A 14,750-nucleotide genomic window follows, 5' to 3' on the forward strand; every position below is an offset into this window, starting at 1 on the left:
CCTGCATGCTGAGGGGCAGCTTAGCTCCCTTGCTGCAACCACTGAGCCTGTGTGCCCTAGAGCCCCTGCGCCACAAGTAGAAAAGCTCACATTCTGGAGTGAAGACCCAGTGCAGCCAAAATAAAAGTAATAATAAAAAAAGAAATTGTCCATGCACTAATATCCAGTAACCTGTGTAATTCTCCATGGGAATGCAGTTCAAACACAGTCGCCATTTCAGCCAAGGCTTAAAGGTAAACACAGATGGGCAATGGAACAGCTTGAAAAATCAACCACTTTATTCATTAGGCCATCTGGTCATCCTTTACAGTGTCTTTCTGTACAGTCATTAGGAAAAGACACATTAGAAGCTGTTAATTCACAGCCGAATTTGCTGGCCCAAGGTCCCCTTCATAGAAGACTGAATACTGCTAAGTTACTAAGCATTTTGAGGGGCAGCATTGTTGATACTGTGAATAGCCTTTGGTACCCTCATAATTTAAGACTGTCATGTGGATATTTGGGGGGTAACTTGAAATGACTGCAGTTCTTTCAGCAGCTGTCTTGTTTCCCACTTGCTAATCTCTCTCTAGGGTGGCTAATAATACCATTACCAATAGAAGCAAAAAATGCAACTCAGCAGTGTAAGAAATTATACTCAATGAGCACCTCACTTTCACCCCTGCCTCCTGCAGCTTTGTGTGAACTTAATATCCATGAATCTTCTTGTTCTCTCTTCATCACAGCTGTTTCATATGCTCGAAAATGCCCAATAAGGTCGCAGAACAGACCCCTTCTTTTAGCTCTTCCACCTGCCTGTTGATCCCCAAAGATTCCTTGACTCCAATTTACCAGCTGCTTTGCTCACCTGCATCCCTGCTGAGGAGGCTTTGAGCAGACTCCTTTCCCGGTGTCTGCCCTGCCTGCCAACTCCCAGCCAGTTCTCCCATCCAACTTCTCCACCCTATGACAACTCAGGCCAAGCCCATTGCTGGGCTGAATCAAGAAAGTCAGAAATTCCATACCAAGGGGCAGTAGCCTTGGGCAGCAGAGTGGAGGAGGAGAACAGAGCCATCTCTCAGCAGGAGATTCCAATGGGACTTTCTAAGGCGCTGGACTTACGAGAATGCTTTCCTGGTTATTTTCTTTTTCCCTTACCCTTCAAATGAGACTTCAGTATTTTCTTTTTCTCCCAGGGTGAAAAAAATTACAGTTGAATGCTCACTTCCTGTTTAACTTGTAATGGAAAAAAAAACCCAGTAAGCTGTGCAAAATTTAACTGTGGATAAAAATAGCTGCGCTACCTTAAAGTCATTAAGAGAACATACAAAGCTCTTTGTGATCTCAAGATATCCGTAACCTGGCATCTGTCACCATCCCTCTGTCCTCGTCCAGGGGGGGAGGCATGCAGAACAAGGATTCCACGCTTAATGGCACCTTGAGAGTAAGTGCTCCCAGGTGCCCATCAAACCTGTCACTCTGAACAGCTGTCACTAAGTGACGACGTGTCGCTCCACCCTCCGCTGGCTTTTGCATAAACAGGTCTGCAGCGTTGTGCCAGGAGAGCCTTCCAGGACAGGATGCGCAGCATCCCTTCCACAAGAATAGCGAGCCACTCTCACCTGGCTTTGCTGTGCCCATTCCAACATTCCTCTTCGTTGGACGTGCCCGCCGTCACGCTCTCGTCCTTGCAGATGGTGTAGGGCAATGTCGACCAGACCTTTTTAGAGAGCTTCAGTTTCTCTTTTATGTCTGTGACCTGATCAAGAAAGCAAGGAAAGAGAGTGAACATTCTTGCTGGGCATTGTCCATTTCTACACCAGGACCTGGTGCAGGGGAAGGTTAGAGAGTCTGTGATGGGAGGAGCACAGATTCCCCATCAGCTTTAAGAGAGCACCCATCCTGTAGGACTTATTGCCCAGGGAAGCCTCACTTCCTCCTTCCTCCACTTCCCTCTAGCTTCTGGCAGAGTGTTCTCAGATAATTGACTCATGGTTTTCCATTTTTTCCTGCCCTCCCATCCTTTGAATTAGAAACTTATGAGGCATCTCAACTGGCTTCGGGGCCCCCTCTGGCTGGGAGAAATAAGGGTTCCCTACTGCAAACACCCTCAATCTGATCTTCAGGATTCATTTGCCTGGATGTCAGATAAATACACCTAGGGGATGAAAAAAGAGATACAGTGTGTTCCCCAAAGGTCTACTCATTTCTGCAAGAAATGAGCATAGTCACTAATTCAGCCGCTGGTGACCCTTGCTCTTGACCAGTGGACAGGCCCACACAGCACACTCCTGGACAATGAGCAGCACCCTAAACCCACTTTAAAATCTCTAGTAGCAGAGACAAGAGTCATTCCAAATACGAGTAAACGTAAAATCCACAGTCCTGTGGATGGATGGCTGGGAGGAGCTTGGTACCAGCAACTTTAGGGCTTTCAGGCTCAGCTCTGACTTTTCGTCTGCAGAAAGGGTAGGACAGGGACTCAGTACCATTTTGGCTCCACAATAAGAATCAAGGTTCATGCAGTCACACCATGATGTTCTACTCTGTTTATAAGAACATGGGGAAAAAAATCTATGGATGGTGGAAACGTTGTTGTTATAGGTCCAATTATGTCCTATAATATTCACATACTCAAGTCCTATGCTCAGAACCTCAAGAATATGACCTTATTTGGATCTGAGATCTTTACAGAGGTAAGGAAGTTAAAATGAGGTCTTTAGGTTGGCACTAATCCAATAGCACTGGTGTCCTTATACAAAGTGGGGCTTTGACCACAGGGGTATGCACAGAAGCAAGACAATGTGAAGAGACGCAGGAAGAAAACATTTGTCTACAGGCCAAGGAGAGAAACCTGGAAAAAATCCTTTCCTCACAGCCCTCAGAAACAACCAATCCTGTTGACATCTTGATTTTCGACTTCTGGTTTCCAGAACTATGAGACCATACATTTCTGTGGTTTAAGCCACTCACACCTCATTGTGACAGCCTGGCAGACCTATACCGCATCCTAGAAGGGAGGACCACTCACATTGTGATCAGCGGCCTTCGGAAACCAAGTGTGCTGTGTTTACTGTGGATGGAGTGCAGATCTGAGAAAACACTTCAACGATCCGTTGTCAGGTTTAAGAGGAAACACAAAGAAATAAAAGAGCAACATTTCATGCTGCCCCTAGTCATATTTCTCAGTAGTTTCAGAGCTGTACAGTTTTTGGTCCTTGCTTATTTGTGATTCTGATGATGACAGAGATTTCAGCCCTGGGAAATGTCTGTTCACCTGTCAGTTACTGAAGATGACCAGAATGTTGAACCTAAGAACTTGATACATATCCTTGAATGGTGTGATGTTATTTTTGTTTCAGAGCATAAAAAAAAAACCTGCAAGTGATGAAATTCCAAAGAGTGTCTTATACTCGGTAAATCTCAGGGCAGCTTAAAAACTACAGTCTCTGATTTCCTCCACTGGTGCTGACTTTGGTCCATAGACTGCCCCCTTGGCCCTCCTTCTAGCCAAGTTGTCTGCCTAAAAAGTGTTAGCCACCTAGTTTTGTCTGACTCTTTGCGACCCCATGGACTATAGCCCGCCAGGTTCCTCTGTCCATGGAATTCTCCAGGCAAGAATACTGGAGTGGGTAGCTATGCCCTCCTCCAGAAAATCTTCAAAACCAGGGATGAAACCCGGGCCTCCTACATTGCAGGCAGATTTTTCACACCACCAGGGAAGCCCCTCTGACTGGCTAAAGGGACTGCAGTAATGCCAGTCCTTTTCTGCTCACCATTCTTAGCACAGATTTATATGCATATTGTCATTGGTTTTTAAATTTTTTTTTCTTTTAAATATGTGTAGCCATTTCTGTCCAGCCATAGGTGGATGGACACTCTGCTTAACAACTATTTAAAAAACTTCAAATCCCTGAAACCCCAATTAAGAAATGCTGAAAGCATGACAGAAAAATCACCATTCTGCAGCCATCTCATAGTAATAACTGATTTCAGTGAGTATCATCAATAGATTCTGTTGTGGGTCCACCCTAAAAGGTGGGTCCTGCTCACCAGTACCTGTGAATGTGAATGTGACCTTATTTGGAAATGGAATCTTTGTAGATGATCAAGCTAAAATGGGGTCATTAGAGTGAGCCCTAATCCAAAATGACTTTGTTCTTATCAAAAAAGGAGATTTAGATACAGAGATACCCACCGGGAGGAAACCCTGGAGAGGTGTGGAGAGAAAGGCAGAGATTGGGATAATGCTTCTATAAGCCAAGGAACACCAGCGATGGCCAGTGAGCCACCAGAAGCCAGAGGACAGGCCTGGGACAGACTCTCCCTCTTAGCCTCAGAAAGGAACAGCCCTGCTGACACTGGGGTCTCAGACTTCCAGCCTCCAGACTGTGAAAAATTAAGCTGCTATTATTGTAAGCCACCCAGTTGGTGATTATACAGTCCTAGCAAACTAGCACAAGCTCAAAGAATACTGGGTAGAAGTTTGCTGGGGAGCAGGATATTTACACAATCCCAGAGCATCCCCCTGGGCCTTCCCTAATGGCCCAGTGGTAAAGAATCTGCCTGCCAATGTAGGAGACATGGGTTCCATCCCTGGGTTGGAAAGATCCCCTGGAGAAGGAAATGGCAACCCACTCCAGTATTCTTGCCTGGGAAATCCCATGGACGGAGGAGCCTGGCGGGCTACAGTTTGTGGGGGTGTCACAAAAGAGTCGAACACAACTGACTGACTAAACAACAACAACAAAGCATTTCCCACAGATTACTTATTATTACAAGAGGACAACTGGTCATCACTTTACAGGGCCCAAACCTGGCAGCCCCCAACTTAACCAAGTGATCAAAGTCATGGGACAACTTTGCACTGGGTACCTCCTGGTGTGATGGGACAGGATAGAAACATCACTTATGCAGCAAAAATTCATAACCTCAATCCAATCATGAGGACACACTAGACAAACCCCAACTAAGTGATGTTTTATGAAACAGCTGGTCTGTATTCCTTAAAAATGTCAGTCATAAAAGATGCAGAAAAGCTGAAGAATTTGCCCAGGTTAAGGAGACTAAGAGACATGCTGTCCAAATACAGTGGATGGCTCTGGATTGGACAATAGATTGGAAAAACAATTGCCCAAAAGGATATGTTTAGTTGGAAAAATTTGCACCCTGACTCTATATTACATAATAATATTGTATTAATGTTAAATTTCTTGAGTATGAACTCCTATTGTGACAACACAGGAGAATGTCAAGTTCTTAGGAGATACACATTGGCGTATATAGAACTAAAGAGATACGATTTCCACACCTTACCCTAGAATGGTTCAGGAATAATAAATATAAAACATATATATATATATATTTAAAGCAAGAGAGAGTGAGAAAGCAAACATAAGAAATTTTTAATAATCGGTGAATCTAGAAGGAGATATATTTTTTTTCCCAAATATTGCAATTTTTCAGTAAGTTTGAATTTCTTTAAAAAAAATAAAACATGTCAAAAATAAAATCCTTAACATGTGATTTGTTCAGCAGAGTGCCATTCTGATGTCCCTAACCTCTAACCTGAACTATTCCCTTAGGCCACTTATCCTCACTGTTCTCAAATCCAGCTTCAGGATGGAAATACTGTAGGCTCTATTCCATCCTACAATAGATACACCAAGAATGAGCCTTCTCTTTTCTCTTATTTCGTACAGAAACCCCACCTTTAACCTGTGGGAGTCTGAACCAATTATATACATTTTTCGACACAGGGAAAGAGGAAAATAGCATGACATCCCACAGGTATCTCCTTTTTTGATATTTGCCAAATTGAAGTGTATATTATGCTACTTTTTCTTTTAATCAAACTCAAGCATTGTATCTTTCATGGTTTATTTTCAACACCACCCCCTCCCCTGACACCCATGAGACTTGGATGGAACTTTCTGTGTTCTAAGAGGGCCCCCATTCATGATTCTGAGTACTGATGGCTCCAATCCTTTATAATTGGCTTATTTTTCTGATTCTAAGACCACATGCTTCTTCAAGGCAGGGACAGGGTTCTAATTTGTCTTTATTCTCAGTGCTTAGAAGCGGCCGGGTGACCAACCATCTCATTTTGCCCAGGACTTAGGGGGATCACTAATTTTGAGTGCAAAAACTGAAAAGTCCTGGGCAAAATGAGATGAGTTAGACACACAGGTTTCAGCATACAGTACGTGTTCAATAAATGCTGGTTGAGAAAATCACTTATGCAGCAAAAATTCAGACTTCCAGCCTCCAGACTATGAAAAATTAAGTTTCTATTATTGTAAGCCACCCAGTTGGTGATTATGCAGTCCTAGAAAATTAGCACAAATGCAAAGACTTGTACAGGGTCACAGACCTTACAGTTAACAGAAAATAGTTGAGGGTCACACCACGTGGGCTCTTATCTCAAAAGGGCCAGGAGGCTCTGAGGGTCCCCCCAGGACTTGTATTAATATCTGCCTTAGTGAGGAGTGTGGGTCTCTTCTGACCATTCACACAGCACATTTCCTAATCAGGTCGTGTTCACTCTGGCATTTCAGAAGCCAGGCATTTTCATTGTGCAATCAAAGGTGATAACGGCAAAGAAGCAGTAAGAGATACAAAAGCTGTTTTAACATTCTGCACGGAAACACCGTCCAGTTCACTTCCAGACTGGAGTGGTGAGGCAGACAGCTGAAAAACATGGACACGATTAGCCACCGGAGAGGAATATGCCTTTGATTCTAAAGAATAGCTGGATGATTGCCCTCAGTTTTTTAGCATTAAGAAAATCTTTCAGTCTCACATCATTTAGAAATATTTTTTCATTTTCCTGGTGGCTCAGACAGTAAAGAATCTGCCTGTAATGGGGGAAACCTGGGTGTGACCCCTGGGTCAGGAAGATCTCCTGGAGAAGGGAATGGTAACCCACTCCAGTATTCTTGCCTGGAAAATTCAGTGGACAGAGGAACCTGGCAGACTACAGCCCACGGGGTAGCAAAGTGTCACACATGACTGAGCAACTAACACTTTGAACACTTTTCTTTTTGAATAATAATGTAACTTCTCTGTAGCTCTAGATCTGAGTTTTTGTTGTGTGCTAAACTTCATGTTAGCAAGTACTCTTGGTGGAACTATATCACTAACAATAAGAGTGAGGTCTAATTCACTAATAACACAAACTCGATGGAAACAAAGACCTGGGATCAAATGAGAATTTCTAATTTCTTCTCCTTGCTTCCCAAATGAACTCTAATACCTGCACTTTATATTTACCACTTATCCACTGTTACATTAGGAATACTATACTAAATATCAGAAATATCTGTGTACTAAATATTTTTCATCTATGCTATTGATAGATTGTGAAAGTTAAACAACAATTTCTGTTATGCCATAGGAATTTGATCCAAACAGACACTATTGGGATCCACTGGGAGAATGTGAGCCTTCTGATGTAACTTACCTGGACTTGATTCTGATTTCTGACTCAGCTTCAATGACTGGCAGCAGTAAAGGCAGACACTCAGTTTAAAGCCTGTGAAGCGTCCTGAATACTTAGCTATAGAAACACAGTGGTACCGTTTTCATACCCACCCTACAGAACTGTACAGTTACACAAAAGAGAGAGGCAGTCAACACGGTGGAGGGGCTGCTGAAATCAAGGGGCTCAGCAAACACAAAGAGCAGAAAGGACTGTCCAAGCACTGTCATCTGACAACTTCATTTAAGAGGTAATCTTTCCCCAGATATTTAACTTGAATCTTACTGGGCTTCTGACTTAACAGCTTCCACTTTACAGGAAATATTAGGGATAGAAGTATAAATTAAATCACACCATAAATAAATGATCAGACACATCCAGTGTGTGCGATATTATATAAGACAGCTGGTTTTGACTTTTCAAAAGAAGAGGGAAAACAATAAAGGGAGATTTTTGTAAATGAAAAAAAAAACCCTCTAAAAGCATAACAACCAACAAACAGAATCTTGGATCTAGAGATGGGTACCAAGGGATAAGAGAGCTTTGAGATAATTTTGAATATGGAATAGATAGTGGATGATATTATTGAATTTCTGTTACTATTCTTAAGTGTAATCCTGACATCGTGGTTGTGTAGGAGCCGGTCCTCGCTTTTAGAAGATTCACAAGGAGGTATTCAGAGACAGGTGTTATTTTGTCTTAGACTTGAAAATAGCAAAAAAGTCAACCATGATTGAGTCTTCACAAAGAACACATGGATGTAAATTTTATTATTTTTCCAACCATTTCAGTGTCATTTGAAAAAGTTAACAATAGCAGAAAGTTAGGAAAAGAAATAAGACTTTAAGAGCCTTGCTATATTCAGCCTAGGGCAGTAATTGACTCAAAACTATTGGAGGCTAACTAGGAGTTTTCTTAGAGGTAAAGCATTTACATCCCACCTTCACAACTCTGTGCTGAAATATTACTCCCTGCCTGCAACTAGGGTAAGGGGGTTTAAAGAGATGAAAAAATTGGCCACACATCTAGTTAGTGAAAGTGAAGTTCACTCAGTCATGTCTGACTCTTTGCGACCCCATGGACTATACAGTCTGTGGAATTCTCCAGGCTAGAATACCAGAGTGGGTAGCCTTTCCCTTCTCCAGGGAATCTTCCCAACCCATGGATTGAACCCAGGTCTCCTGCATTACATGCAGATTCTTTACCAGCTGAGCCACAAGGGAAGTCCATCTAGTCAATGGTGGAGAGGAAATTCAAATTCAAACATAGACTTTAGAATTGTTACTTTTAACAACTCAGCTGGATAAGGGTGTTGCCTACAGCCAAGGTCTCCAGCTTGTGTTTGTTGGGGGATGGTGATAGGGTGTTGTGTATATCCTTAGGGGTGGGCAAGATGATTCAATGTGATTCAAGACAAAGACATTAGAACTTCTATTTCTATTTTTAAATATAAAAATATAAGGGGAGTTAAGCCTCTCTAGTATTTCATCTATCTACAGATTGACATGCCTTCAATCAGTTCATATAGCAGTCGCAGTTTCTCAATTATCCTGTAGAAGGAGTGAGATTTCTACATTGGGAAAAGGCCTGAAATGGATCTTCCTCTCCCCTTGTTAGCTTGCTCCTAGGGTACTGAAATCTATCACAGTTCATATGTGCTGGTTAAACACATCTATAGATTAGATGATGCAGTTTTAACTAACTCATTAAATGGCCCAGTGACTTAAAATGACTTTTGCAAAGAAAGTTTGGATTTCTTTCTTCTCAAATAGGGCAAGCACAAGGAAACAACAATGAAATGGTAGGCATGACATAGCCTTCACATCAGCAACTTCACGAAGTACAAATAATAAACCTTCTGCATATTCTCTCACTTTTCAAAAGTTTCTATTTTTTTGCATAAGTTTCACAAGGTACAGAATATACTAGTGTAGCAGTGTTATATATAATTTATGCCTTAGTAGTTATAAATATCCTGGGTATCTATGATTCTGAATTTTTGCTGATAGAGACGTGAGAGTCAAAAAAAAAAAAAAAAAATGGAGCTTGCTAGTCTGTAGCCTAGGGACTGACACAATATACTTCGAATCCCTGACCTAGCAAACAGAAACATTCAGTGAAATCTGTTTAATGAGAAAGGGAGAGAGATGATGCATAAGTCATCAGCGTGTCTGTGCTCAGTTGTATCAGACTCTTTGTGACTCCATGGACTGTAGCCCACCAGGCTCCTCTCTCCATGGGATTTCCCAGGCAAGAATACTGGAGTGGGTTGCCATTTCCTTCTCCAGGGGATCTTCCTAACCCACGAATCGAATCTGCGTCTCTTGTGTCTTCTGCATTGGTGGGAAAATTCTTTACCCCTAGTGCCACCAGGAAGCCCCCTCCACCAACCTTCATGAGATAGGGAAATGGATTTATTATAATTTAGAAATAGTTCCAATACATTGGTTAAACAAGAAAAATGGCTTTTGTTGCTATCATTCATCCATTAAACACTTCATATATGCTTTCTGGTAAGTTAGGATTTCTGCTACCCATTGGGGATACAAACATAGCTGGTACAGAGTCTGTTCTTGAAGGATACTAGCTTCCCTGGCTAGAGGCTGGTGAACAGACACAGAACAAGTAGGACGATCACAGGTAGGCAAAGGGCTCTGGGGGCACTGATATCAATTTGTCTGTAAGTTTCCTTCCCAACCAAACAAAACTTTGCTGCCATTTGCTTTTGGGTGGCTGCTAAACTTGGCCATAGGGATGATTAGGAAGCTGCATAATTAGTCATTTCTATCCTGATGGGAAAAAAGCACAAAATGCATTATGTCCTCCCATGTCTTTGCTCCAATGATGGGCTGGTTGATCCATGCACAAGTCATCGCTTTTTACCACCATTCTGGTCTTTAGTTCTTCATCTTACTGAGGTGTACCTGTGCTTTCCTGACTCCAGGAGACTTGGTAAACAGCACTGTGCATGTCCTGAAATTTTTGTTGAATGAATATAGAGCAGCATTGACAGTTATCTGCCAAGGGAAGTAAGATTTCAAAAATGGTCCATTATCTGCCCTGGTGGCTCAGTGGTAAAGAATCCGCCTGCCAGTGCAGGAGATGTGGGTTCGATCCTTGGGTCTGGAAGATCCCCTGGAGGAGGAAATGGCAACCCACTCCAGTGTTCTTGCATGGAAATCCCCACGGACAGAGGAGCCTGGCGGGCTACAGTCCATGGGGTCACAAAGAGTCAGACATGACTTAACTACTAAACCACCAACTGTCAGCAACTGCCTGCTGGATTTTCCTTTGGAGAGAAAGGAAGACATGGGTTCATTCAGTCAAGATTTCTGAAGAAAGTGCTTTCCCCTGACATGATCACTCTCGAGGTACAGGGGGATCGGAGATGATCCCTCCAGTCCTCTAGTCTCCTGCCATCTTGAATATCATTCCAGGTGCAATTTACACAGGTAAGATGGAAAAGACTTGGAGATCTCAGAGGCAGTCTGGGCATGGGGAAAATCCATGAGAATTTAAAACAATGCAAGGATTCCCATCTTAAACAGTCTTTGCAATCCTTATCAAGACATACCATGTCCAGTATTTTGCCTTTGATTTTCTAAGCGAATGATTTGTTAAATGTTAATGAGAAGTACTTTTGAACTTTGTTATTACCTTTGGTTTTATGTGGATTCATCAACAGGGTGTATGTGATGTCTTCCAAGAGACTTTGCCCACGGCTCTCTATTTCCTAAGGCCCATCTGCCCTGGACTTTTTCTATCCTCTGGATCTTGCATATGAAGTATGAGACATGAACTGTCAGAAGACCCCCTGCTATCCCCTCTCAATCATGCCAGGACCAGAATTCACTTCACTGGATACCTGTTGTGTGTACCTGGCCGGATGCCCTATCTGCTCATGACTTCAGAAAGACTGCTATGTGTCTACATCATCTGTATGGGAACATAAAATAACTGGATGTAAATAATATATACCATATCTTTAGAAAAAGATGGTTAATATTTAAAGGGCTATACACTAAATAATACATGTTGAGGGGGGAAAGAAAACAATTTGAATATTTTATAGGCTGAAGGTCATTTGTTAGCTTTGGAAAACAATCTATTTAAAGAAACAAAGGGAGCCTCATTTTTGCCTCATGAACAAGGCCACTTTGGTCAAGTTGAGGGAAATTCATGATACATGATACCACTTTTGCAACCTTAGAGTTTAATAACCTGGCTTCAGAGATGGTGATCTCATCTAGCTTTACTCTAAAGAAGAATGCTCTTTTCTTAGAGCATCAAGTCATTCAATTCCCACTGTCAACCTGCATTGGAATTCGGGCCGTGCTCCACCTCCAGTGCTCAAACACTGGTCTGAGTGCACATGTTCATGACTGCAGTAAGTCCCCTATCTTAAAAGTTGTGAACTTTCAAAGATGTGCACATGCATCTGGTTCTAACAAGGAACCAGAACCTATACCATCAATGTCAGGTATGAGTGAAATCGCCTGCCCTCCATCTCCTATCACTGAAGATCGTTCAGCTCTACCATCTTCCATCCCCCACCCTCCTCCAGTCAGTAACTTCTCTTACCTGTTCATTCAATGCCCACCCCTGTATGTCAGCTGTTGAACTGTACTACTGTACTTTTCAAGGTATAGTATTGCAAGATTAAAAAAAATTTTTTTTTGTTTGATTTTTAATGTATTAGGTAACTCGAGTGGTAAAGAACCCACCTGCCAATGCAGAAGACATAAGAGATGCGAGTTTGATCCCTGGGTTGGAAAGATCCCCTGGAGGAGGGCATGGCATCCCACTCCAGTATTCTTGCCTGGAGAATCCCATGGACAGAGGAGCCTGGCTGGTTACAGTCCATGGGATTGCAAAGAGTCGTACATGACTGAGGTGACTTAGCACGTATGCACGTGTGAAAAGTATTATAAACCTATTATAGTACAGTACTATACAGCCAATTGTGTTAGTTGTGTACCTGTGTCTGTGCGCTAAGTTGCTTCAGTCATGTCCAACTTTGCGACCCTATTGACTGTAGTCCGCCAGGCTCCTCAGTCCACGGGATTCTCCAGGCAAGAATACTGGAGTGGGATGCCATGCCCTCCTCAGGTGGGACCCAAGCTAACTTCATTGGACCTACATACAAATGGACGTATGAACTCGCTCTTGGAACAGAACTCGTTCACATGCAGGGGACTTACTGTTCTCAGATGACAACATATTCAGACAGCCTGGAATAGAGTATTGAAAGCTCCGATGTCTCAGAGTGAATGCTAATTTTTTAAATGTGGTCAAATATCCATGAATACAATCTTCCTAATATTCTTGAGAAAGTGAGGGTTACTGATGCCATTTAGGTCAATCCAAAGGCTAAAGACACAGGATAGGCTTAATATACTTGCCTGATTTATGTTGAAGCTTGAACTCAAGTCCAGTCTTCTGATAGCCATATCAGAAGACTTAAGTGTCTTAAGTCTTAAGACACTTAAGTGTCTTTCTTAAGTGTCCTGTTCACTAGAACATCAGTTTTCCATTTATTCTGGTTCTGTGAAACTCTTTGGTGTTATTTTTCAGATCTCAGATTTTCCTTGTTTATGGTGTAGTGTGGGCTTCCCTGGAGGCTCAGTGGTAAAAATCTGCCTGCCAATGTAGGAGATGCAGGTTCAATCCCCGGGTCGGGAAGATCCCCTGGAGAAGGAAATGACAACCCACTCCAGTATTTTGCCTGGGAAATCCCATGGACAGAGGAGCCTGACGGGCTACAGTCCATGGGGTCATAAAGAGTTAGTGACTAAACAATGACAACATAGTGTAGTGTGTTTCAGTAGGCTCTGGAATGCTTGGAAAAATCACTTGTTACACGTGTTCTTTCTGGAAGCTTCTAAATTGGTCTTGGGGATGGCAGTAGGGTCCTGTTAGATGTGGCTTATCAGTGAACCCAAGGCAGACTCTGGCCATACAACACTGTCACCCAGCTCTATGCTGAGGACTTGAGTCACAAGACAATCTAAAACCAGTATTGTGTTCTGGGCGTTCTCAGACGTCCCCAGGGAATTCCACAACACATTCCTAGCTGTTACCATATGACATAGCCTCCATCCTGTGGAATGGTACTTTTCACATTACCTGCCAAGGAGACAAACACACATGCATTTTGTAGGAAAAACTAAGATGGATGAAAACACTGGTAGGAAGTGAGAGACTCACTGAAGGTTTGAAAGGACACTGCTTATTTCTGTGGAGTTTCTCAGAGGATTGAGAATTGGATGAGAAATTTAAAGAGCTGGCACCATCCCCTCAGGCTTCAGGTTTGGAGTTTCTCGGCTACAGGATGACACTGTGTCAAGGGCATGACCTTGAAAAGACAGATGGGGTTCTCTTCTGGCAGAACACTGGTCCTCAAAGTGGAATAAAGATGGGAAAAATTTTCTTCCTTTGCTGTTCAGGTCAGATCTTTGCAGCAGATCTTAAGAAAACAAAAGCAGAGTTTCAAATCTTCACGCCTTGTGACTAATATCCTGATGGTGCCTCATTTCTTTATGGCATCTCTTACACATCCTCAAGGGATGGCACAGTTTGACATCAAAATGATATTGAATTCACGAGTGAAAAGCTAAAGGCAGGAAGATGTTTGGTCGGCGGAAATACATGTGAAATCAAAGTGTTACTTTGCGCAGTGGGTACCTAAATTGTGGCACTATTTGCTTCTCAAGACTGAAAATAGAAATATCTTCAAGAAGTGGTTTTGATCACTGAATCACGGAAAATAGAGGCTCAGCATGCTCCAGGTTTTCTAGAACCATCTTGACAGCTACTCATCTAGACTCCATTTAAACGTTTGCAATGACAGACATCAGTGCTAAGAGGAAGAGGACTCAGGATTTGATACCTGACCCAGAGCAAGTCACTGCTCCTCTCTGAGCAGTTTCTTCATGCACAAGGCTTGACCACAAAGCAAAAGGGTGTTCTTGCTCCTCCTCCTGTGATTGGCACTGAGTGGGAGCCTCAACTTTCCCTCTTCTTTGCTCTGTTTCTTTGCAATCACAGTTAGTTTCAGTTGCCGAGAGCGGGTTCTGTTCTTTCCTGCTCATCACCCAGTAAAATCTCCCTTGGGTTCATTTTTGACCTTAGGTCTGTCTAACCCCTGCTCTTTTGCTCTCTGTTTCCAGCTGTTGAGATCAGCTCTGTCTTCCTGGGTCTTTATCACTTCTCGGGCAATATTTTGGCCATGCAGGTAGACTTAAGAGATGTGCGTTTGATCCCTGGGTCCGGAAGATCCCCTGGAGGAGGG

General features: G+C 42.7%; 1 protein-coding gene across 2 annotated transcripts in view; it reads right to left on the bottom strand.

Moving 5' to 3' along the window:
• GPC6 (glypican 6) overlaps nt 1–14,750 on the bottom strand; it is a 1,189,310-nt gene that overhangs the window by 22,003 nt on the left and 1,152,557 nt on the right. For both annotated transcript variants that reach the window (XM_070471522.1, XM_020884423.2), the window contains one exon: nt 1,602–1,738. In XM_070471522.1, the coding sequence (XP_070327623.1) occupies nt 1,602–1,738 (137 nt within the window). The remainder of the gene's footprint in view (nt 1–1,601; nt 1,739–14,750) is intronic.

The sequence above is a fragment of the Odocoileus virginianus genome, chromosome 8, assembly GCF_023699985.2.
Source record: "Odocoileus virginianus isolate 20LAN1187 ecotype Illinois chromosome 8, Ovbor_1.2, whole genome shotgun sequence".
NCBI classification, from domain to species: domain Eukaryota; kingdom Metazoa; phylum Chordata; class Mammalia; order Artiodactyla; family Cervidae; genus Odocoileus; species Odocoileus virginianus.